The sequence below is a fragment of the Saccopteryx leptura genome, chromosome 2, assembly GCF_036850995.1.
Source record: "Saccopteryx leptura isolate mSacLep1 chromosome 2, mSacLep1_pri_phased_curated, whole genome shotgun sequence".
Classification (NCBI taxonomy): domain Eukaryota; kingdom Metazoa; phylum Chordata; class Mammalia; order Chiroptera; family Emballonuridae; genus Saccopteryx; species Saccopteryx leptura.
Window position 1 is genome coordinate 95061664 of NC_089504.1, and position 25353 is coordinate 95087016.

The 25353-nt window shown below is 44.1% G+C and overlaps 1 protein-coding gene across 4 annotated transcripts in view; it reads left to right on the forward strand.

Annotated features, from left to right (window-relative positions):
- The window catches only part of PTCH1 (patched 1), a 63653-nt gene that overhangs the window by 11203 nt on the left and 27097 nt on the right, over nt 1-25353 (forward strand). For all 4 annotated transcript variants that reach the window (XM_066368336.1, XM_066368339.1, XM_066368337.1 and 1 more), the window contains 10 exons: nt 9595-9784; nt 12753-12822; nt 12919-13010; nt 14408-14606; nt 14905-15026; nt 15857-16004; nt 16783-16914; nt 17308-17463; nt 18147-18245; nt 19079-19204. In XM_066368336.1, the coding sequence (XP_066224433.1) occupies nt 9595-9784; nt 12753-12822; nt 12919-13010; nt 14408-14606; nt 14905-15026; nt 15857-16004; nt 16783-16914; nt 17308-17463; nt 18147-18245; nt 19079-19204 (1334 nt within the window). The remainder of the gene's footprint in view (nt 1-9594; nt 9785-12752; nt 12823-12918; nt 13011-14407; nt 14607-14904; nt 15027-15856; nt 16005-16782; nt 16915-17307; nt 17464-18146; nt 18246-19078; nt 19205-25353) is intronic.

The following is a 25353-nucleotide window of genomic DNA, read 5'->3' on the forward strand; positions in this document are numbered from 1 at the left end:
GTCAGATAAGTCTATCAAATGCTGAACCGAATGCAGAGATGCTGTTATAAGAAAGCTGTTGACCACATAGTTCAATTGAAAGTCGAGTAGAGCAAGTGGAGGAGAGACCAGCTTTCTTCATGACCTCTCCTATTTGGTGGGTGCACCTTTTGTTTTGTAGCACTGTGGAATAGCCCAAGATATGTTGCAAAATAAATGGCCTTCCACTAAATGTAAGTAAAGGCTCTACTAATAATAACCATTTGGAGATGAGAAAGCAGCTGGGCACTTTGGGCCACCCCTTGGGTGGGACACTGTACAGTGTTGCCCGTAAGTCAGGAGATTGGGATGCCTAGATGTCACCTGTACATCCAAATCTCTCATGCTACTCAGTCTTTAGATGGACTAAATTTAGGGATTTTAAAAGTTAATATGAAATTATTTTTGTAAATTAGTAGGAAAATGGGTTTCAGTTTGAATTTGGGGAATTGTTAGAACAACCTGCAGTAATATTATACTGATTGAAGAAATCAGTTCTGTAGAATGGTTCAAGAAAATTGCTTTACAACAATAGTGATGATAAAAGCAGGAATTTGGAGGTTAAGGAAAATGTCAGTTATTTGACTTCCCCTCCCCCGGCACCACTTTTTCCCCCTTTTTTTGAATTCTGCCATTTTCTGTACCCCCATTCTCTGATTTCCTTTGCTCCTTTAATGGGGAAACCAGAAAACTTTACAAAATAGATGTAAATCTCAAACAGTGTATTTTTACATAGAGGCTTTCTAAGAGAGAAAATAAAAGAATTTTCCCTAGCTGCCTAAGAAATGCTTTCCTCTTACCTGACCCCCCTCCCCACCGCCCCATGAGGTTTATACATTGTTGTAATAAATTTTTAAAATAGCAAATATGATTCCATCATTTCAGTCACATGTGATCCAGAAAAAAAATCGCGTGTGTTTAATATCTTGCTTAATTGCAAACAAAGCTTATACTTTCAGAGCATTGGGATTAGGACTAAATATCTATTAACTGTTCTTTCTAGAGATTTGGGGACTAGGATGACCCCCCCTTTTTTTAAAATAGGCTACAGTTTCACATGGCTCCCAAAAGAAATCCCTCTCCCTTTTTGTTTCCCACACCAATTGATTTATCATTTTGCTTGCAAGCAGATCCAGAATGTTAGGGCAAGAACACACTCACTTTTTTCTCGTAACTTTTTTGTTGCGGACCGAAACCAGTTGACTTGAATAAATTTTTCTGAGGCCTGAATGTAGCCAGCAACGTGGAAAAATCTTGCCATTCAGGGCCGCCTGAATGTACAGTTCAGCCACACAGTAAGCTGCATTGGTAGGCACTGGACTGCTAAATACAACCATTTTTCGCAGCAGCGAGTTAGACAGGTGATTAGCATAATTAGCACCGAGCAGCTATACATATGGTAATGCTGAGTGTGTAAATGCCAGCTGCGGTGTAAAATTTATGTCAGGGGTCGGCAGGGCTGTGCGAAAGTATTGTGTTCCAGCTGCAGGTCAGGGCCGCCAAAGCTTACCTCCTTTTCTCTTGTTGGTGAATACGCCAAACAGAAGAGAAAGACAGAAATATAACAGATACGGCTTTGATGGAATAGCCCAGTTCTGTGCAAGAGGGACTGTTCTGTAAAACACACACACACACACACTTGCACACACTTGCATAAATCCCATTACTTTCCCTACAAATTGTGTTTACTTCATGCAGGGTCCACAGAAGCAGGGACCAGGATGGGGGCTTTGGGTAGGTGAATGGGCCAAATGGCTTCCTGGGAGGACAACTTTAAGAGTTGTGCTTCTGTTTTTCTCATCCTCAGTGCCCCTCCCCCATTCCCTTCACTACTGCTGCCCACAGTGGTTTCCTTCACGTTAAAGGGGAGTGGGATCCCCACTGGATGGGATAGTGTTTGTCCTTTAGAAGAATTGGAAACAACTACCAAAGAGGCATTAGTTCACATTGAGCATAATTTAACTTTCCAATAGTGTGATGCTTCCCAAATTTTTTAAGTCGTTTTACCAAAGAGCTAAAAGTTTCTCTGTGCTTTGGGGCAGCCATGCTTACCATTCCATCAGACCCGTTAGACAAGAAAAGAATTATATAGTTTTCCTGTTTGAAAAGAGGATAGTCTTGAATGGCTCACACCCTTGGAAGTACACAATGGGGGAATTTATTGCTATGACAAGTTTGTATATTTTTGTACTTGAAACATTTTTTCCTGCCACATCCCCGTCAGTACCTCTCCCCCCCATGTTTGGTATCTATAAGAAGTGATAGTGACAGAATATAGCTCACACCACTGACCTGGTGATGAAACTTCCTCACTGCACCAGGGGGTCCTTATGCATCAGCTCCTAATCCAGCTAATCCTGATGACAACAAAATCATGAAAGTGGCCCCTAGTGACTGGCGTCTTCCCACAAAGATGCAGAGGGAAGTGTCGGTTGTGGGGTTGTGGGAGATAAATTGGGTGATCCTGTTGTTTCCTAAGGGCAGAGCCTGTGTCCGAAGGTGGGGACTCACACTATCCCCCCCCTCCCTTCCAGTGAGGCTCAAGTAGGAGGCCAGTGAAAAGAGCCCCAGTGAGACAATAGCCAGAAGACTGTTGAAAACAGCAAGGACTGTGAGGAGAGGTGATGTCAGCCCCACAGAAGTAGGAGAAGGGAACAGGGGTTAATGTTATGCAGCGGTCTGAATGCTGGGATAGAGAGCCCACTGCCGTGCAAGCATTTGGGTTTTGTTGTTGTTATCAGCTTGTTCTCTGTTTATTTTTTAAATGAAGACTTTAGTAGGCCTCAACTAAAAACTTAGAACTTAATAACAACACACTGTTTCTTGTCCCTGGGTGCTGTTTCCCGGTCTAGCCCTCCCTCTGAGCGCGCATGCTGTGTGATGGACCCTCCTGGGCTTGCTCAGCTCCTGCAGAAAGATGAGCTTGGGTTTTCATAACTTTTTTTGTTTGTAGCACTTGAGTATTCAGGTGAAATCCTGGGTCCTGGGACAGTTCAGAGCTGGCCAGGTAGGCAGTCAGGAATAGAGTAGAGCTCTACTCTGCTGTGTCCTGCCAGCAGGCAGGGACGTCCTTGGGTCTGTAGGCTGTGACTTCACTTGGCCTGTCTTAGGTGGGGTTTGACCACAGCCCTCATTTATTTGCACAGTAAGTTGCTAGTGAAGAGTGGGCCTCCTTGACAGATGCAGTGTCATCTTGGGAGCTGGTGGCCCTGTAAGAAATACTGGGAGGTGAGGGGGACCGTGGCAGGCAGCAGGTTCAGTGCATGCAGAGTGCTGGGGTGACCTGATTGTGTCCGACAGGGCGAGTGGTTGGCTCCAAGGAAGGCCATTCAGAGGAAGCAGCCTGGGCTGTAACAGATGGCACCACAGACAGCTGTGGGGGCTTGCAGGCAGCAGACGCATGCTCCAAACCAGCCAGCCGCCAGTGACTCCTGCCCACCCCCCACCCCCGCCACCACCTCTTTCTCTGGGGAGGGGTAGGGATATATGTCCTGCTCTTGTCTTGTTTTTTTGTGGTTTTTCATCTCACTGGGCTCCCTTCATGAAGGCAAATTCTCTCTGGGCTATCTGATTCTAGCATTTTCCCATGGCAACACCCAAGGGCACAATCCCACAAGGAGAAAAACAGCCCAGAAGCTTAAGCAGCAGTTGGCTAGTCATGAATAAAAGAGATGGGTGGAAGAGGACTGAAACTCACAGTCTAGGGGTTTGCAGCCGGTTGCCCAAATTACTGAATCTTTATTGTTTTCAAGTTAGAAAATGAGCTGGTATTCATAGTTTTGCAGTTATACTCTTTTTAGAGATTTGTACCTTTCTCACCCTTGCTGTATCTAAAGGCATACGTTGGAAGAGGGCATACGCAGAGTAACGGGGGGGGGGGGGGGGGGGGTATCTTTAGCGGCTGTTAGATAATTCATGGGATTAATCAAATGCAAATGCTACACTTGCATATACACAGACCCCATTTTCCTAATTGGACTCTGAGTGGGTACTTTTCAGCCTGAAAGGGTCATTTGTTTTGACTGATTGACTTTGAGGCTTTGGGGAGAATTAATATCTTATACAGATGACTGCCTGTTCCCAAGCCTCTGTATTGAGGCTGTTCATTTATTTATTCATCCAACACCCCAAGTATGCCTCCGTGAGCCTGGTGTGCCGAGGTGAGCGGGCAGCGGACAGCGCCTCCCTGAAAGGACTTGGAATTTATTGGGGAAAACACTTTGGTTGGTCACCCAGATTATCTTTTTGTGGATCACAATAAGCTTTTGCAAAAAGCTTTTTTTTTTTTTTTTTTCATGAATGCCACAGGCATGTATTAAGCCCTATGCAGACAGCTGTGCAGAGGAATGATAGAGCAGGAAGATGTCACAGAGGGGGCGTCTCTGGTCTGCCATGGATTGGAATAGCATGTGCCCAGCCATGGACCCAGCATGGAATGATTACATACATGTGCCAGCCCTTCTTCATCTTGGAAGACCATACTTGGTTTGATTTGGGAAAGAGAGGATCAGCAGAACTTGATCAAGAACTTATTTGCAGAAGTGATGCTCTTTATCCCACCTCTTTCAAAGAATTGGTTTAAGCCTCAGATTTGTGGAGAACATGGTAGAATTTGCTAAAAAGAGGCTAGGGGCTGCTTGTTCTTTGCCCTCATCTCTGCCTACCCTGGGGCCAGAAAGAAAATAGGGCCTGTCCACTGCCACCCATGGGGCTGTACTGACAAACTGGATTGCCTCAGTGGCAGTGATGTAGCGCTGTTGTCCTTTAAGTAAAAACACCAGTTATTTGCCCTGTGTAACATACTTCTATGCATTCTGAAGGCTCTAGCTGTGGGCTTAGTTTAGGCTGGTATGTGAGATTTGGCACTGCAAGACATGTTTCCTCAGCTGGTGCACAGAAGCCCCAAGGCTTGAAGGGTGGTTAGACTCAGGGTTAAGGGGTTTGTTCTGCCTCCTGTACCTGTATAGCCAGTTCTGTCATCACCCAAGCTCTGCATCTATGCTTTCTCGTCTGTAATTGGGTGCTAAGATAGACCCTGTGATATATGAATAAATGAACAGTATCTGATCAGCTACTGTATTAAGGGTTTGAGAAATTTCACATTATTGTCAATCCTTTGAGTTTAGTAAAAGCATTTTTATCCAATTATTATTATTATTAAGTGAGAGGCAGGGAGGCAGAGAGACAGACTCCTGCATGTGCCCCGACTGGGATCCACCCTGCAAGCCCACTAGGGGGTGATGCTCTGCCCATCTGGAGTCATTGCTCTGTTGCTCAGCAACTGAGCTATTTTAGCACCTGCGGGGAGGCCATGGTGCCTCCAGGGCCAACTTGCTCAAATGAGCATGGCTGCAGGAAGAGGAGAGAGGACAGAGAGAGAAAGAAGAGGGAGGGGTGGAAAAGCAGATGGGAACTTCTCCTATGTGCCCTGACCAGGAATCAAACCTGGGACTTACACACGCCAGGCTGACACTCTACTGCTGAGCTAACTGACCAGGGCTTTATCCCATTTTAATGGAGAACATTACTGTGGCTTAACTATATCATGGACTCATCCCAAATCTCAGTACCATTGGAACTCAGAACTATGATCTTCTGACCCCCATTCTCATCACCTGTCTATTCCAGCTTATCCCAGTTTGGGGGAGTGTCACTAAGCAAAATATTTATAAATAAGTAAACGAGCATGAAAGAACTCTGTAAGTTGAAAACACCACACTAGTATAAAGATTATTTTGTGTCCCAGGATCCTGAGATAACATTTTTTTTCCAGAGCCTTGTTGAGAGAGGTGGGTTATTTTATTGGAGAAGGAAAAGAATATGAAGACCCAGTATGACACAGGCATGTTATTTTTGCATTGAGCTTGTTTTTAATTCTGATCCCTACCAAGTAGCTTTCATATTTATTTTTATCTTATCACATAGAAGTCTTGAATTATGCATATTCATTGCAGAAAACTGAGAGATAAACCCTAAAAAGGGAAGCTGACAAATATTACCAATAAACCAATACCCAGCAATCGTGGTTGTTCACATGGTTGTCAGTATTCCTACATCTATGTCACAAATACCAGGTCTTGTGTTTCATTCTGCTCAGCAGTCAAAAATGACTATGCATTATTTCATGAACGTTCAGTTATTTTAAAAATAGTAGAGACTTTGACCTTGAAAATGGAAAGAAGAAAAAAACACCACTTCCCCCAGGTCACACCTGTGATTTCAGTCACTTAAAATGGGTTCTGTGGGGCTTTCTGAGAGCCCAGCTTCACACTGGTGCTTGATTAAAGAAGCCAGCGAGATAAGGAGCAGCTCTGGTTGTCACTCAGCTATGATTTAGGATAGGAGCGAGGCTAGCAAGTCAGGGGAATCCATAAAACTACTCTGTCCAGAGGGGTTTCTGTTTCTGGATTGGATGCTTGTCCCAGAGTGCCTTGGGTGAGTGCTGATGTAAGACCACAGGAGTGCAGTGTGGTTTGTGACAGGTGCACCCGAGAAGGAGTGAAGTGTACCTACCCTTACGATCAAGTTGATGACATTGTTATGGTGTTGCCAAGCTCCAGCCATGCTTGCCTCCTTTCTCCCTGCAAAAGCCAACCCCAAGGGTTTCGCAGTTGCCAGTTCTTCTGCCCAGAACACTGTCCCCCCAGCTCTTCAAAGTTCCTTCCTTTTAGGTCTTCCCTGGCCGCTCCATTTGAAGTGGCCTGCCCTGCCCACCACCCAGTACCTCAGAAGGCATCACCATCTTCATGTCCTCCATGGTACTTGTCATGTCATGAGATTATTTTAATTGCTTTGCTTTTCTGCTGTCTCCTTCACTAGCCAGCGAGCCACTTGAAGTGAAGAACACACTGGTCTCATGCACACAGCACCCCACAGCTTAGCACACACCCCCAAATGGAATGGACCCCATGGGTTAATGAATTGTGTGGCCACCATTTGTCATGTAAAAAATACTGAAATAGTTTTGCAAAAAATTCCTACTTAAATAGAAGATATGTTAAGTAAAATATGGTCACGTAATATGTAAAAATAAATGGAATTTAACAATACTCAAAAATAGGAAATAGCATAGGTGGTTGAGGAAATTTTAGAAGTGAGGGTCTTCCAACTCTAGTTGCGTAGTCCACCGATAATGATAAGTCTTATCTTGGTTGAAGCTGGTTGTCACGTTCGCAAAACATTTATCATTTGTGCAAAGAGATGGAAGAGCAAAAAGGTTTTCAATTCCAGAGACTTGAACATACACACCTTTATTAAAACGTGTTTATTTAAATATACGTCTAAAAAGGTGACCTCATGGAGCCCCTGAGGTACATTTTACTTTCTGTAGGAAATAGCATCATTTCTGAAAACCCCTGTGGTAAAATAACCTACTGTGAGGTTGCTTTGGAAGGCTGCAAAGTTCCCAGTGGCCAGAAACTTGTATCTGATTCTTTGTGTGTGTGCACTCCTCTTGGGTCATCCCCTTACTGGGGTTACAGGCTGCTCTGTGACCCAGGGGGGAGAGGGGCCCATTGTTCTTACCTCAGGGGTTTTATTCACCTAAGTTTTAAGCTTCAGTAAAGGGAAGAGGAAGTGCTACTCTATAAGCAGAATGAGAAACCTTGCGCCAGACAGTGCTTGCAGAGGCAGGTGGACATACAAATGATTCATAGGTGTGCACCACAGATGTCCTAGAGCCAGATAAAAGGAATAAGTTGAGCTTTTTTATTTTTCCCTCCGTAAAAGGTGTTTGGAGCTGCTTAGTGTGCTTTTCTGGGCTAATAATTGACTTTTTAGCATCAAACTACTTTTCTGTCTTTAGAGAAGGTGGGATTTAGTGTGATTTAGCTTACCAGTTAATTGGTTAAAAGTAGTTCGTTGTGATTTCTGCTCAAGGAGCCGGCCAGACCCTGGCTGCGGGCAGCTCTACTAGTGGGGTACCCTAAAAGGGAAGGGCCTGTGGCATTCTGTAAGTTTATCCTGAGCTGCCAGTTGTTTTCCTGTGCTCTTTCTTGAACTTCAAGTTGATTGTAAGCTCCTCCCTAATTCCCCGGGGCATTTGTCAAAGTTCTGCCTGAGGAGTCTTCCTATGTAATGTGACCAATTGATAATTTCCCTCTCACCCCCTCCCCCTGCATCCCTCCTGTCTAGCACACAGGGTCTGCTCAGCCTCAGCTCTGAGCCGTCTGGGTGAACCCACACAGATGATGCTGCCAGTCTGTGACTCTGGGATAGTTTTCGCAAGGAGGGCATTACTTGCTTTTCAGCCTATCTCCTTGTTTATAAAATATGCCAAGAGAACTAAACAGCCCGTAGTTCCCAGTACTTATTTCCTTGCCCAAACCAAATGTTTATGTGCTTGAATACTAAACTGAAGAAAAAGGATTCCTCCTCATGGGAAAGCTGCAGTGATCACTGAAGGCTCTTTCTGAAGGATATAGCTAAAGGTCTGCCTCTTGGCCAGCGTTCAGGATGAGTGCCTTTAGGAACTCGGAGACTCACTTGTGGGCCCTGGAGCGTGTGTGGGGAGGGGGCTCTAGTAGTCTCTGCTGCTCCCCACAGCCCCTAACCCTTGATTGCAGAGGGTCAAAGGGCCCTCCAGAGCTTCACCTCACCACTCCCTCTCCCCACACACCTGTCCCTTGACTAGTGAAACTCCCTGCCATACCTCCCAGCCAGATGCAGCATTCTGAGCTTGGCTTGTTCTAAAACCATAACTGGCACACAACCTCGACTTGAGGAAGAAGGCTAGAGTAGTTTGCAGCAACAGCATCACCTGTGTCTGGTTGTGCTGGCTTCTGGCACGCCCAGCATTGGCTGGCCTGCTGGACTGCAGGCGTGGTGCTGGGCCAGGGGTTCTGGCTTCAACAGCAGGTTCAGGATCACCCGAGGGGCTCCCAGAACACAGGCTGCCCACCCCCAAGGCGGCTCAGTCTGGCCCCTGTGTTTTCTGGACGTTGACCAGGTGACTGATGGAACCAGGTTCCAGGTCCAGTGATGTTTCCCTGTGTGCGTCTGACGGGATTCCCATTATTCTATTTTCTCCTGGCAAGTTTTGTGCTGAATACACATTTGTCACCTTTCACTGTTTCTTTTTCCAAGAGGAGAAACATTTCCTTGTTACCTTTGCCAAATTATTTAGGAGGAGATTGTAAATTGAAGCCATTTATCTTGAAATGTGCTATGGGGGCACATTGTTTATACAAGTGAAAGAAATTTAACAGTGGTATTTGGTCTGGTCTGCAAGGAAAAGGTATCTCAAGTTTTCTGGCCTCTCCCCCTTTGTACATGCAGTGCGCATTAGTAGGAAGACACATTACATAGGAAATACAAAGCATGCATGCATTAGGTTTGCATGTATGACAGGCAGTAGTCCTTAGTGGGTTTTAGTGAGTATTTTTTATGTTTATTATTGAGAAAGTTCAACATTGCTAATAACAGTAATGTTACTGTTGCTCCTCAAACATCAGTGATACCTTTTCATGACCAGAATTTATGTATCTGGTATCCTCTGCTTCTCAATGAGGTTAACAGATAAAAGGTGAATTTGTGGGGATTTTGCTGTTCTAACTGAAACCTGTACATGTTTGTCAGTTGGTGGACGAGTAAGTCGTGAATTAAATTATACTCGCCAGAAGATTGGAGAAGAGGCTATGTTTAACCCTCAACTCATGATTCAGACTCCGAAAGAAGAAGGTGCTAATGTCTTGACCACAGAAGCGCTCCGCCAACACCTGGACTCAGCTCTCCGGGCCAGCCGGGTCCACGTATATATGTATAACAGGTGAGGTGATGGGAAGAGGCTGCGGCTTCGGCTCCTTTACTTTAGTAAATAAGGTTGCCCTGGAAATATACATAGGGTGTTAATTCAAATATATATATATATATATTTTTTTTTTTTTTTGCATCAACTCATTGTTTCACCCAGTTATTCCATTTAATTGTGTACTCACTAATTGCTTCTCATACATGCCTTGACTCCCTAGGACGATGCTTTGTCCACTGAGCCACCTGGCCAGGGCCTCACATAGTTTTTTTAAGGAAATGATTTTTTATTTTTATCTCGATTCATTTCCAGAGTTTGGTAACCAAACACATGACTTAATAATATATTACCAGTCAGCATTTTGGCACTGGACCCAAATGTTTATGATTTTTCAAGTAGCCATTGGGTGGCTTTACATGTATTCTGAAGGTGCTGCATCACCTGCGATGTTTTTAGAACAGTTAGACTTTGAATTATCTTTGATCAACTTGCAAGGGGTAAGAAAAGAATAGCAAAGAAAAAGATGAAAGAAGTCACTGGCTCATTACTTTGTATTCACTGGAGATATTGATAGTTGTTAGTTTCTGTCACAAAGCAAATAGGGGCTTGAGCCACTATGGTGAATCCCTGCTGACAAGAAGGTGCAATAAGGTATGTATAACCCTGTAACATCATAGCTAATTTAACAATGCTGTGGGATAGTAAAAGCACAGGAAGAGTTCTGGAACCAAACTAACAGCACTTTTCCTTTTCTATTTGAACTGGGGCATATCAGTGCAGGGCTCACGTCTTGTCCATTCCTACAGCATTTAGGTCAGGGCAGGACTTGGAGTTTGTTGGTTGGCCACCTGAGCTGATGAGTTTAACTGGATCTCCTCCCTGAACCATTGAGATGACCATTACTAAACATTTCCAGGGAAACACTGAGCTGACATTTTTATAACTCCATCCTGCCCCCATAGGCCTTCAACACCTCTCAACTGAGTGGTTAGCGGGTACGATTTATTTTTCACTGGGGAGGTAAGGAAGTGGCAGTGTAGACATAGTGGCCAGGCAGAAGGAGGAAGAATGAAATGAGAATCTGCACTTCTCTCTGCTATAACCTCAGGTCTGCATGGACTTACCTGGATTGGCTATAAAACCCATCTAGCTGGAGACAGGATCCTAGGGACCAACAGGACCTGTGACAAGACACAGGTCTTCAGCATACTCTTATTTCCTATTCTGTAAACCAAGTTTTGATCGTGTTTGCTCAGTTACCCTCAGGAGGTTCCCAGAACAATATTGGATATGTATATCTATGAAAGGGTTTTTGAAAATGTCAGGGGATGTATTTTAACGCTTCTGTCAGGCAAACCTGGGCCGAGAGTGCGTCAGCACAGCCCTCCTAGTCTGTCAGGAGCTTTGTAGGGAAAGCAGCTAACTACCCAGTGAAATTTTTGCAAAATTTGCAAGTGGAAATGGGTGCCCCAGAGCCACTGTGAGCATGCCAGATGCATTCTTAATGCAACATACCTACCTTGGGCTGGGGGATTGTCATTTAGTTTAGGAGAAGATGAGAGCACCTGTATAATGAAATAATACTCTTAGGCTGAGATGGAACCAGAGAACTTTTAAGCATGAACTTCAGAGAACTCCTAGTTCAACCTATCTTATTTTTTAGGTAAGAAAATTGGGAATTAGACTGATTAGAGCATCTGTCCAAGTTCTTACAGTTATTAACTAGTACAGCCAGATTGCATACCCTTTCTTGTGCCTCCAAGCCCTCTGGTTTTTTAAATCACAGCCATGACCTTCTCAAGCAAGTGTAAGTAAGAGTTAATTGAGAGTTAAGTGAAAACCTGCTCAGGCTAGATAGCCTATGTCAGTGCTCTATGGAATTAAAATATAAACATTTACATACAAGAGTGGGTGGATGGATGGACAGATTGATGAGTGGATTGGTAATTTGGGTTGTGCTCTAAGGAGCTGGCAGTCTAGTTAGAGAGAAGAAAGATGCCAGTATGAGAAGCATGTACAAAATCAAACACAGGCTGTCCCCACTGCAGGTGTTCCAGGTGTCGGGCAGGCGATCTGACCAGCCCACCCTCAAGAGAGCCCTTGTTCTTAATAGCACTGATCAAAGAAAGCTTGGCAGGGAGGTGGCCTTTAGTGGGACATGGAGGGACGAATGGGCAGGTTCCACAGGGAAGACGGCAAAGTCCAGAATGCGTCTTTGGGTGGTCAGTAAAATAGAGAGTTTGGAGGGAGATTATTTCTACTTTTTCATCTCTTAGATTTCTCTCCCCTACCATTTCCAGATCCCCCCCCCTTTTTTTGAGATAGGCTTCATCTCCCTAAAGGCATGGGCTTATAGAACACTCTTCTAGGGGTAACAGAACTCCATAGTAATACGTGGATGATAGATCGAAAATGACTGTAGGTCAGTCTGTTTAATGTCATTTCTACAGGACAAGAAGAGAAGATGATGCAAAGGGGAGAACGGAGCTGCCTGGCACTGTTGTTTGCAGCACTCATCCGTTTTGAACACTGTTACTAAGGCCATTATCTGGCAGTAAAAAAAAGTCAATATTTTCCCACCTGAACATATGTTAATACATTATAATCCTTCCTGATTTTGTCTTCATTTATTTTGAATTTGTGATAATTCAACTCTGAATTATTTGCCCTGATGTTGTTTAATGTGGGTGGAAAAGCAGATTAATGGTATCAATAGGATTATTGGGAGAAACAGTCAAGAAAACAAGACTTTTCAAGTAGTTTGATAGTGTTAATTTACATAAACACCCACATGTTAATTACAACTGGGTATTATCTATTCATTAAAGCAAGCTTGTAGGGTCTCTTCTTGGCCAAAGCTTTGACAGATACTTAAAAGTGGTAAAAAAAAAAATTGTGGTCTTGCCATATGTCCTGCAGTTCTGATTCTGCACTGATTTCTTTACTTCGTGACAATGAGAAGTTTTTGTCTCTGCTCTTTACCCAGGCAGTGGAAATTGGAACATTTGTGTTACAAATCCGGAGAACTTATCACAGAAACAGGTTACATGGATCAGGTATATTTTCCTTTAGTTTACAAAGAAAATTCTCAAGAAATGCCCCAGTGGTATTCATTAGCCTAATGCCTGGCCTATTCTTTTTAACTTTGACAGATAATAGAATATCTTTATCCTTGTTTAATTATTACACCTTTGGACTGCTTCTGGGAAGGGGCCAAGTTACAGTCTGGGACGGCATACCTGCTGTAAGTGTACCACCTTATTTTCTGATGTCTGGGATTTCTAAACTTTAGAATGCTTCTGAGGTTACTTTATCATTGCTTATTCTGTGTCAGTTTTGAACAAGAAATGAAAAACATTGAAATTCAATGTGCATTTTTGGAGTGAATAGTGGTGGGGGAGAGGGGACTTCAGCAGAATATTGTTCCTCTTTTCAGAAAAATAAAAGTTCTGTAGGCATCATTAAATTTCATTCACTTTTACCAGCCTATTTATATGCAAATAAAATGCAAATGACCTCAGAGTATGTGTGATTTTTAACTCTTTAAAATGTTTGCAGTTTTGCAGACCACACTCAAGTAGGGTAACTTTTCTTTTAAGGGAAGGATTTATTAGTGGGTACATGTCAGAACTAAATATTCTGAGTTAAAGTTCAAGGTCTTCCTGTGAAGTAAAATGCAGACCTTTCTTTGGATCACATTAATGACATTTAAGAGGGAAATCTGCTATCTTGGAAGGTCCTGGTCGTGGATGCTTCACAGTCTAACAGTTAGATATTATACACACGGCATCATTTAAAGAATAATTGTTAATCAGTGTCGACATTTTCAGTTAATTATGCAAGAGTTAGCAGTGCTTGGGTTATTGTTTCTGTCCGAGCTTGCACATATCTGCAAAAGCAATTTGCAGTGGCCATACCCTGACCTTCAGTGTACAGTTTTAGATGGGAAATAAGGGGTTTTGTGTTTTCTGGTTGGGAGATTCTGAATAATGACTTCAGCCTGGTTAAGCAGCTACAGTGTGGTTTGAACCACATAACAGGCAGCCAAAAGCCTTTCTGGTCTGTCAACAGCACAAATTCAAAAGTGAGTGTGGGGGGAAGTGGCCTTGATGGCGGTGATGGCCGAGGCAGCAGGGGGCTCAAGGGGGTGACTGCCGGGCTGTCAGAGGGCGCTCATAAGTACGGGATTATTGCAGGTAATGGAGATCAAATATTTTGATTGATGACATTTACAGAGCATTTATTAGGCTAGCAAGTGCTAATTTGATATTGTGATTTTTTTTTTTCCTCTCTCTCTCTTAATTTTGAATCTCAGTCTTCACTTTAGAAGCACCACTGGCTAATTTTATTTTTTGTTATTAAGATACAACATATCAGCAAGTAAACATTTTTTGTGCCTTCATCCACTTACCGGCTCTCTGCTGGCCACCTTCCTTCGTGAATTATTTACCTGTCTGAGGTTTTTCACACAGATGGTCCAGAAAGGGGCATTCATTTGATAGGCCAGGTTCGGAAGAGCAGCATTACCTTTAAAAAGCCTCATGGAATTTCACATAGTGCATGCACTATATACCATCTTGTTATTTTACTGAGGCTTTGGGAGCTTCTTTTCATTGTCTGGCCTCCTAATTCCTTTCGCAGAGGTAAGCCTCCTTTGCAGTGGACAAACTTTGACCCTTTGGAATTCCTAGAAGAGCTAAAGAAAATAAACTACCAAGTGGACAGCTGGGAGGAAATGCTGAATAAGGCGGAAGTTGGTCATGGTTACATGGACCGGCCCTGCCTCAACCCGGCTGATCCCGACTGCCCTGCCACAGCCCCCAACAAAAACACAACCAAAGTGAGTAGTACCTCAGTGAATCTTCACAGGGTGGGTAACGAAGAAAGTCTGACATATTCCCCCATTCTTCATTTTATTATTTTCATTTTTTAAGATTTCATTCTCAACGACTTTTTGGTCTATGGAACTAAGTTTGTTGATAGAGCTAAATTTTTGCTGTAAGATTTGCCGTACACCTCTCATTAGCCTTGTTTTTAATGCTCTCTGAAACAAACAAGCCCTGAGTGCACTGGATTTCAACAAGGCACGTGACCTGCTTGCTAATTCCCACAATTATGTGGCTGTCTTTCTGTTTTAGCCTCTTGATATGGCCCTTGTTTTGAATGGCGGATGTCATGGGTTATCCAGGAAGTACATGCACTGGCAGGAGGAGCTGATTGTGGGTGGCACAGTCAAGAACAGCACTGGGAAGCTTGTCAGGTAATCCAGCACACAAGAGAACCCAAAACGTGTCGTTTCCATCCTGCCGCGAAAAGCCACTTCCCTTTGACGTTTGCCTGTGTATTTGTACGAATACTGTCATCCTAGCTAGCAGTCTGGTGTTATAGCATATTAGGAAATAATAGCAGACCAGGCCAACTCGAAAAGGCACCTCGCAGGGGATTTTTCAAGAACATTTCTTGTCATTTTCATTGAGATTACAGTTAGTGATTAGAGGGTTTTAGATCTGCCCATTATAGAGGAAATATGGGCAAGTGAAAAGCAAGCAAAAGACATTTGTCATAGCCTACAGGGTTAAGTGGTATGAGCTAAACTTCGTCACAGCCTGGAAGTTAAAGAGAAAGACCCAACAAATGACAGCCTACCAGGAGTTACCCTCTGTGCACTGTGCGCTCCACTCCGGCAGGTGTTAGGGCTCTGTCTGAGATCTCTCCCTCGGGAAAGCCCTCGTCTGGGATTTCTGCATAAGCGAGCATGTCGGGGCGAGCCCAGCATATCTGGTCAAGCTATCTACTCCTCTCCCCTTCCTGTTTCATTGGGTTAAAAACTGAGGGAGGAAATTGCCTATTAATTTAATTTTGGGGTCTATCTGTACAAGGTGTGTAAGGTTACACCTTTAATATGGTACATCAATCTATTAAATAAAATCACCATCCAGGTCTCGTTTTAATGGAAACATGTGCTCACGAAGAAGGATAGAATGACTGCGGGGGAGCTAGGGGTGCTCACTGGGGATTCTGCGCAGTGAGAGCTGCTTCCTGGGGGTGCTGATCTATTCCTCTCACTCTCCCACCCCCGTCTCCTCGCAGTGCCCACGCCTTGCAGACCATGTTTCAGTTAATGACTCCCAAGCAGATGTATGAACACTTCAAGGGGTATGAGTACGTCTCACATATCAACTGGAACGAGGACAAGGCCGCAGCCATCCTGGAGGCTTGGCAGAGGACCTATGTGGAGGTGAGTCGCTAGCATTCCGACACCCACCTTTGAAGCCAGGACAGGCCCCTGAGTTCCCAAGTACTTCATTTGAGGGATGTTTTAAAACATTTTTTTGTTTGTTTGAATTTATTTTCAAGACAGACTGTAATTCTGGGAACTTGTGGGATTAAAACTTTTTTCCCTTTTCCTAATACTGAAAATCTTAATATTTGGGTGACGCTAATGCTAATTGGGGTGCCCTGAGACATTTCAAGTAACCAGTTGTAAACTCCAGAGTTTAGGCATAACTGTTGGAAAAAAACCGTTTGGTTAGCAAGAAAAGGTGTCTGGAAAACATTAGCAAGGCATAGAATCTGTTCACAGCTGCAGTTCCCTTGGTTAGGTCATGTGACAGGAGCTGGCCTTTGTTTCCCAAGCAGTGACCTTTCCTGAGCTGCATTTGACCTTTTAAAGGTGGAGTGCCCATAAGACCGAGTTGTTTTGGATTAAGGGGAACTGATGAGACTGAAAGTCAGTTGTAGAGTTATGGAGGGGGAATAGCTCTGGGAGTGAACTTAACTGACACTGGCTCCCGGCCCCACATTCTCACGTAACTAGTGGTCACCTTCACTGTCTCAGGCCCAGAGTTGTTTATTGTTAGTCCAAGTTCAAACCTGAATTATGTAGAACTCTTTATAATGCATCAGAAAAAAAGTGAGGGTTGGTTTGAGGGGATATGTCCCTTGCCTCTGTTCTATTGAAGCTCTTTGAAGCTTTCGTTTCAGCTGGGATTTTTGTCCTTATGTTGTGACCACAGGTGGTTCATCAAAGTGTCGCCCAGAACTCCACTCAGAAGGTGCTTTCCTTTACCACAACGACCCTGGATGACATCCTCAAGTCCTTCTCCGATGTCAGTGTCATCCGAGTGGCCAGTGGCTACTTACTGATGGTAAACGAAGTTACACTAGGTGTTTGGGTTTCTTTTGGTTTTTGGTTTTTACCTTCCCATGATGGTTCCTGCTTTTTAACTGCTCTTAACACACATGTGCATCTAAGACAAAGAGAGAGCTTGGGCTTCATAACAGTTTGAGAAGTGGTCGTGTAAAGCAGTTTGCCCGTCTTTGATTTGTATCATTCTGTGTGATGTCTGTAATGTAAAGTTTTGTTGTTGGATTCCATGAAGTTTTACCTTGTGATTTGGGGTAATGGGTGGGGGAAAACATTAGAATCCTTACACATTCTAATGTTTGGCTTTTGTTTTGTGTCTCCCTCTCCCTCTTCTCCCCTCTCCTCCCTTCCCCTTCATTCCTTGCCCGACCCCCTCCCACGTTTCTGCTTGCAGCTTGCCTATGCCTGTTTAACCATGCTGCGCTGGGACTGCTCCAAGTCCCAGGGTGCCGTGGGGCTGGCTGGCGTCCTGTTGGTTGCACTGTCAGTGGCTGCAGGATTGGGCCTGTGTTCATTGATCGGGATTTCCTTTAATGCTGCAACAACTCAGGTACTAAAGGAGCCATCCATCGTTTTGTTGACCAACACTGCTCCCTGGGCTCCGATGCTCTGGCCTCCGGCCCTCCTGTGTGTCCTTGTCACCTAAGGGTCTTCCAGCCTCTTCCACTAGGATGCCACATTTCTCAGGGGAGTACTTTCTGGAAATGGACTGCTCCCACTCATCAGTGGGCAGGAGATCTGAATGGGCTTGATGATTAGTAGAGATGCTTCACTTAGCGATGGAATTTAGATCGTTTATTAAAGCAGTGGTTTTCAGACACCTGGAGGGCTTGTGAGAACTCTGATGGCTAGGCACCACCCCCAGAGTTTGTGATTCAGTTGATTTGGGATGCGGGTAGAGAATTGCGTTTCTCACCCATTCCCAATGCCGCTGGCCCCGGGGTCATGCTCTGAGGACCACTGCTTCACATGTGTTACAGTCCTCCTCTTTTATTAACTTTAACAAAAGTCGTACATGGCACTTAGAAATAGAAGCGTATGCAGTCGCTCTACTGTGAGCTAGATTTTGGGGATTTAACTATCAGATAAAACTAAATTCTTCACCCTGGGCAATGTAAACTGTCTTCCGGACAGCTATGGGGGGCTCTGGTGGCAGTGTTGTCAATAGCCTGGGGGCGATCAGAATTGACCCTCCCACCGTGTCTAATTCACTGCCCTCTGTGTTCACTGCAGGTTCTGCCATTTCTCGCTCTTGGCGTTGGTGTGGACGACGTTTTCCTTCTGGCACATGCGTTTAGTGAAACAGGACAGAATAAGAGAATCCCCTTTGAGGTAATGGAAAATAGAAGAATAAGGCATCAGGGACAGCTAAAGCCTCTTCTGTTCCTGAGTGTCCTTTTGTTTTTCTCAGTCCACCCCAATAAGTAATTTAGTTCCAAGTCAGAGGACATGTTACTGGCTCTAAATAAGAGAAGTCAGAAGAATCTCAGGAAATGTATTCCGATATGCACATTCATTTCCATGAGGGTTTTTTTTCGGGGGGGGGGGGTCACTTTGTCCCTACCACCTTTTATATCACATTGAAAATACACTGAGGTCATTACCTTGCAGCTTGGTGTTTTGGATGGTAATAACTGTGAGGAGCATGTGACTATCTAGATAGCACTGAAAACACTTTTTTTTTTAGGTGAGGAGAGGGGAGATACAGAGACAGACTCTCACATGTGCCCCAACCAGGATCAACTCTGGGCAATCCCTGTCTGGGGCTGATTCTCAAATCAACATATCTGTCCTCAGCACCTGGGCCCATGCTTGGACCAATTGAGCCACTGGCTGTGGGAGGAGAAGAGTGAGAGAAGGTGGAGAGGGAGGGGAAGAGAAGCAGACAGTTGCTTCTCATGTGTGCCCTAACCAGGAATTGAACCCGGGACGTTCACACACCAGGCCAGTGCTCTGTCCTCTGAGCAAACCATCCAGGGCCCTGAAAACACTTTGAACACCTATGTGAGGGGAAACAGCAGAGGCATCCCTTTCTTATTCCCGACGTCAGTATTGTAAACTACTGCTTGTCTTATTTTGCTGTGTATTTGAATTGTTCACACAGTCTGTGCTCTCAGAACACCCTGCTCTGTTCAGGTCTCAGCACAGTGGTTTCTTGTCCTCAGGACAGGACCGGGGAGTGCCTGAAGCGCACGGGAGCCAGTGTGGCCCTGACTTCCATCAGCAATGTCACAGCCTTCTTTATGGCTGCGTTGATCCCGATCCCTGCTCTGCGGGCATTCTCCCTCCAGGTGAGTTTCCGGCGATTAGATCTGTGTGAGCACTGTGTGGACTCCAAGCATCACTGCCATGTGTAATGGTCCTGCTGCCATGAGTGACAGACCATGCCAGCCTCGGGACTCTTTCTTCTGGGCAGATGCTTCTTTAAGCAAGAACCTTGACATTTTCTCTTAAAAGAGTGGTAGGGTTCTTTCCTTCCTTGGAAGTCTTATATCCAGATGCCTGTAACCTGAGGGACTTGCCTTTTCATTGTTAGTTAAACTAAAATGGTTCTGGGACTACACCCAGGTGGGACACCAGTAAACTCGTACTTTAGACAGTCAGGAGTCCTCTGTGTTCATCCATGGGACAGCCCGTTTATTGGCTGTCCCTGTTTCTAACTCCTTCTCCACTAAGTCTCCGTGCTTACTCTCCAAGCATGCGACCCTCTCTCCTGATGTCCGCCAGCAGCCCAGCACAAGGCAGCCGTATGGAGCAGACGTGGTTGACAGTAAGAGGAGGCTGCAGTGTAGCTCAGGCTAGAGGGCACCTTAGGTATCGGATGCTGCCATGTGAGACCGTATGGCCGTTCTCTGCCTGCAGGTGGCTTGCTGACAGGACCTTGCCACCTCCTCTCCTTAGTTAGCTTCCACCAGCTCTCCTGTCTGCTTTCTCTTTCCCTTTGGTCCCCAACTTCCCTCTCAGGCTGCCCAAGAAAACTCAAAATTCCTCTTCCTTCTTTATGCAGAGCAGTTTGGCTCCCATGTCTTTCTCTTCTCTCTTTCCAAAGCAGGCTCTTTCACATCTAGAGGCCATCAAGGTATTTTTTTAAACGTAGAGCCAGCTTATGTGAATTGTAAGAATGGAGAGCTTTTTGTTTTGTTTTGTTTTGTTTTTGCTTTTGTTTTTTAATTCTATGTATGAGAAGGGTAGATATTGAAACAGATTTCTGCATGTGCCCCAGCCGGAATCTACCCGGCAACCCCAATCTGGAGCAGATACTCGAAAAAACCAAGCTATCCTCAGCACCTGGGGCTGACACTCAGACCAGACAAGGCACTGGCTGCGAGAGGGGAAGAAAGAGAGAAAGGGGAGAGAGGGGTGAGAGGAGCAGGTGGTCGCTTCTCCTGTGTGCCCTGACTGGGAATCAAACCCAGGACGTCCATATGCTGGGCTGATGCTCTCTCCACTGAGACAACCAGCCAGGGCCTGGCATCTCTTACATCTGCGGAAAACTCACAGGAATCCTGATGTCTGTGATACAGGCACTTCATGGTCTTCCTAAGCCCGAAATTAAAGAAGGTTTTGATAGTTCAGGGATATTATTGAAGTTTTCTGAACTACATTTAAATTTTAAAGCTTTAGCTGTTCCCCTCCCCCCAAAAAAATGTTAAAGGAGCAATGGCTTTGCCTTTCTTTATTCCTTTTCCCCTTACAATCTGATATGTAATTCATGAAATGGTCAGGTGTTTAAAGGAAACTACTTTTGATGTCACTTTTTGAACTGTTATTACCCTCAGCTTATTCATACTGCTTTGCTCTCTTTAATCGCCAAAAGGTTCTAAGGATTGTAACCAAAAAAAGAAATTGGCAGATCATAAGTTACGTCTCTGTTTATATTTTTGTTTTGTTTTGTTTTTTACAGGGATAGAGAGAGAGAGTCAGAGAGAGGGACAGATAGGGACAGACAGACAGGAATGGAGAGAGATGAGAAGCATCAATCATCAGTTTTTCATTTTGACACCTTAGTTGTTCATTGATTGCTTTCTCATATGTGCCTTGACCGCGGGCCTTCAGCAGACCGAGTAACCAGCGACCTTGGGTCCAAGCTGGTGAGCTCTTTTCTCAAACCAGATGAACCTGCGCTCAAGTTGGCAAGCTCGGTGTCTCGAACCTGGGTCCTTCTGCGTCCCAGTCCGATGCTCTATCTACTGCGCCACTGCCTGGTCAGGCTCTCTGTTTATATTTTTGTCAACGTGATTCGTCTTCGTATTTAAATTAAATTTCGCTAATTAGTGATGACAGAGCAACTAAGGATCCTGCTGTGTTTGGAACTAGACTTGTTTGATATTTGGTGTTAGGTATGACATGAAAAAAGGCTTTGCACCAATCTTTATGACCACCAGCTCCCAAAGGAAAAAAGACTTATAAAAAATTTTTTAAAAAGTTTACTTTTGTTATAAATATATATAAAAATAGAAATAGTAAGTGAATCAATGGATAAAGTTAAATCTGAAATTGGGACGGAAGTTCAGGAATAAGAAAACCCCTCTCTCCACTCAGTAGTATGGAAGATGAGTAGGATGCCTGCCGAGTGGCGGGTGTATCTGCAGTGCTGGAAGCCTTTTTGCGCAGGCGTGCATTGGCGTAGCTCCCTGTGATGTGCTGTTCTTCTTTGACATGCAGCAGATTCTGGAACTAAGATGTTCTGGAATCTTTTAGTGGTGGGACCCTCTCTCCCTCCTCTCTCATTGCCGCTCACCTTCCCCTCACTGTCTGTGACCTGCTCTGCCTCTTGTCTTCTTGTCCTCTCTCTCATTCTCTCCTCTCCTCTCCTCTCAGTACACACTGGTGAATTCATCAAGGCATACCCTCCTTTAATGGTATCCTATGGTGTGGTGGTCTGAAACGCTACATGAGTTTTCCTAAACGCCTTTTAGAAAATCCCGTACACTCAGTTCTTCCAAGGTAAGCACCCAACGGAGACGAAATGAGTACTGTTGGTTTTGCATTTCTGTTCCGATGCACTTGAAGTATCACTTTAGGAAATAGTGTCTTCAAATTCCAGGGGTCCATATATATTAAAGAATAGCTTCCATGACACTGGTTCATTCTCTGTCCAACAAACAAAATTTTAAAAAAGAAGAAAATGTAAGAAAGACAGCAAACGGCATCATGAGTTCTGCAAAAATCATTAGAAACTTGAATGTTGATTCCCTTTTAATTTGTGTTGGCATTTGAAATTGATCATTTTGTAGCTTTTCTTTCCTTCATTAAACTGTGTTAGATTGTGACTGAGTATTCATCTGTGTTTATAATTTCAGGATCCTACAGATTAAGCATCAAAAGGGAGAGATCCAAAGTGTTTCTATCCAAAAATAAACCGATGTTAACTTAGGAATTTCCCCTGTGGAAGTGTGCAAATTTTGTAGCCTTAACAAAATATATAGAATTCCCCCCACCCCAAAATCTGTCTTCCTGCATCTGTCCAAATGCCACGTCTATACCAGAAAGCATTGGCACCAACTATAATTCTTTGGGAACCAGTGCCCTGCAATGGGGCTTTGCTGGTAATTGAATGGTGTCTGTTCTTCAGTGAAACTCCCAGAAAAGAATGCCTTATTGTTCCAAATGGTCAGAGGGTTTAAACAAGGGGCCTTCTAGGCAGAGCGAGTTCATCTCTGTGCTCTGCAAGGGCCTTGGCAGGGCCACCATAGATGCTTTGCAGGGACATTTCCTTTAAACACAACAATTAGAATTGATTGACAGTGCGCGATCCTCTCTGTCAGCTTTCCAGAGTTGCAATTTCTTCAACTACCTTTGCTCCAGCGGTGCCACTTCTCCTTTACTAAGGAATCCTTGCTGTTTGGTTTTACTGTTTTGGTGCACTTTACGGGATGTTGAAGTTCTGTTATTTTCTCATTGGACAGTGTTCTCTCTATCTATGTAATAAGCCATTTGACAGTGAGTTTATATTAGGGTGCTGCTTTGGGTTTCTTCTCTTGTTGCTCTGAGACAGGCCAAGATGCTCAGCAGATTTCTTCACTGGATGAAGTTGGTATCAGATACGTCCCCCAGGCTTTACGGAAGTATCAGTGTCGTTCTGGCTATACACCTGGGCCATCTGTGTGTGCCTGCATGGCTTAGCTTATCACAGTGTCTGCCCTTGTCCTTAGGAACTTTTGTTCAAACTGAGACACCCAGAGTTTCTTGCCTATGTTTACTCATGAATTCTCAACGTTGACTGTAATAGAGAGAAAAGCTGAGGGGTTTTACCCAGGATTATGTTTTCCTGGAAAATCCTAGAGAATCGGGCCCATTTTTCCCAGCATCCCTGTTGTCTGCTTGGTTAGGAGCCTTCCCTCAACCCATGTCCCTCCCCTCAGGCGGTGACCAGCTCTAACAAGATTTCCCAGGTCTTGGTTGGGCTGAGGACCTAGCATCAAGCCCACATTTGAATTCGGTTTACTGGGTAACTCAGGCAGGTGTCCTTCACCTGCAACAGCAGGTCTTTACTAGGTAATGGTGTCAGAAGCAATGCTAATGTCTGTCTGCTTCCTGGTTGCTCCGGGAGTCCAGTGAATCATGGAGAACTACCTGGTGTCCCATGGCTCCTTCTTGCTCCCTTTTCTTCCTTTAATAGAGATTTTTTTTTCTCTCTGTTGATTGAGAGAAAGAGGAAATGAGAGAGAGAGAGAGAAGCATCAACTTGTTCCACATAGTTGTACAGTCATTGATTGCTTCCTGACCGGGGATTGAACCTGTGACCTTGGTACTCCAGGACGACACTCTATCCACTGAGCCGTCTAGCCAGGGACCCCTAATAGAGTTTTACACCTACCAGTGCTGAATGGCCTGTGCAGGGGTGTCCCTCTCAAGACTTCACCTTTCAGATTTTCTCCACAGGCCACCTTTTTTCTCCTGGGTCTTGCCAGAGGCCTTTTTTGTCTCCTACATCTCCCCGAAAAATCTTCTCTGACCACCCATTCCGCCCCACATGCACCCCTGCCTGAATGCCCTCTCTCCCTTTTCTGAGATGCTATGGGACCCTATCATGCTTTCATTGCAGTAATCAGCCTAAATTGTAGTTATTTATAGGTCCGACTATGTCAGTCTCTGAGAGCAGGGTTTTGTCTTACTTACCTTTGTTTCTTAGGTACCTACCACAGTGGCCTGGCTTTTCTTTCTAAAGTACTTATTTCTTAGGTGACTTCTCCAGTCAAAAGAGGAATTTTCTTATTAATATAAACCTATCCTGCAGGTCTTTAAAGAATATGATGTATGTTTAAAGGTTTAAGTAGCACGTTTATATATTTGAATTGATGAGGAATCTCTACAGCAGACTTAAGAAGAGTCAGATCAATTTTTTTTAGGAAGAGCCTCTTGATTATTTTTTGGTTTTTTAGAATTGACAGGGAATTAACTATTGGAACTCTCGAACTCAGGTTTGCAGTTTCACCTTGAGCATAAATTCACAACTACTTTCCAAAGCCCTTTGCAGAGTTCTGAGATGCTTTTGTTAGGTGTCTGCTTTCTTCTCTCACCCTGGGATGAGTACCCAGTTTGAGAAGGTTTTAGAACTAAACAGTTCTTTCAAAAAACCTCACAAGAGGTTATAATGGTCAAACAGTTTTCTGATGATGTCTTGGTTGCTTAGCATTCCATTTGCATTTTTTTTTCATTGTGCTGCTTCTCCATGCCTTTCTGAACGGGAGAGCCCTTTCAACTGTCCTCTGTTGACTTTTTTGTATTAACGGCCCAATTGTGTAATTTTTACTAGGTCAGCAGGAGATTTGCCAAAGCACTGCAGAATCTACCCTGTGTTTATTCTAGGTTATGGAGTGACTTTTGAATCTGTACTTATTTATTCTGCATACTATAATCACACACAGGAATTTCTTTCTGCTTAACTCTCCTTGACCTTCCCTGTTACTGCACATGCACACCCCACAGGCTGCTCCAGGGGCTATTTGGAATGTGCCTATTAAAAACCTCAGGGGATGTGTTTGAAATTTTATTTCATGTTTCAAAGGTGACATTTTGATATACTCAATTCACCTTATGTATAAATTTTCTAAGTGTAAAAGTCAGGGCTGCGTGAACCCCTAGCAATATTGTAAAAGGGAAAATATTCCCTTTTGTTTTCAATTAAAACATCTCAAGTGACTCCTCTGTTCTATCTTTGTAGATTTGGTCTCGTTAGTTTGCTAGCGAGATGCTAGTTTAGGGTATTTGTACCTTACAGGCTTGTGGAATTATTAGCAATGGAAGGGACCAGGGTGAGGAGGGTCTAGTCTAGTCAAATGGTCTCTTAGTGAATAAAGAGAAGCAAAGTGATGAGAAACTTGAACATCTATTTCAGGCTTAAACACTTCAGTAGGAAAGTGAAAGAAAGATGTAGTCAAAGCCATCCTCTGACTGGGAGGGGACATACCGGTGACCTACCTGTTTCTCTGCCCCC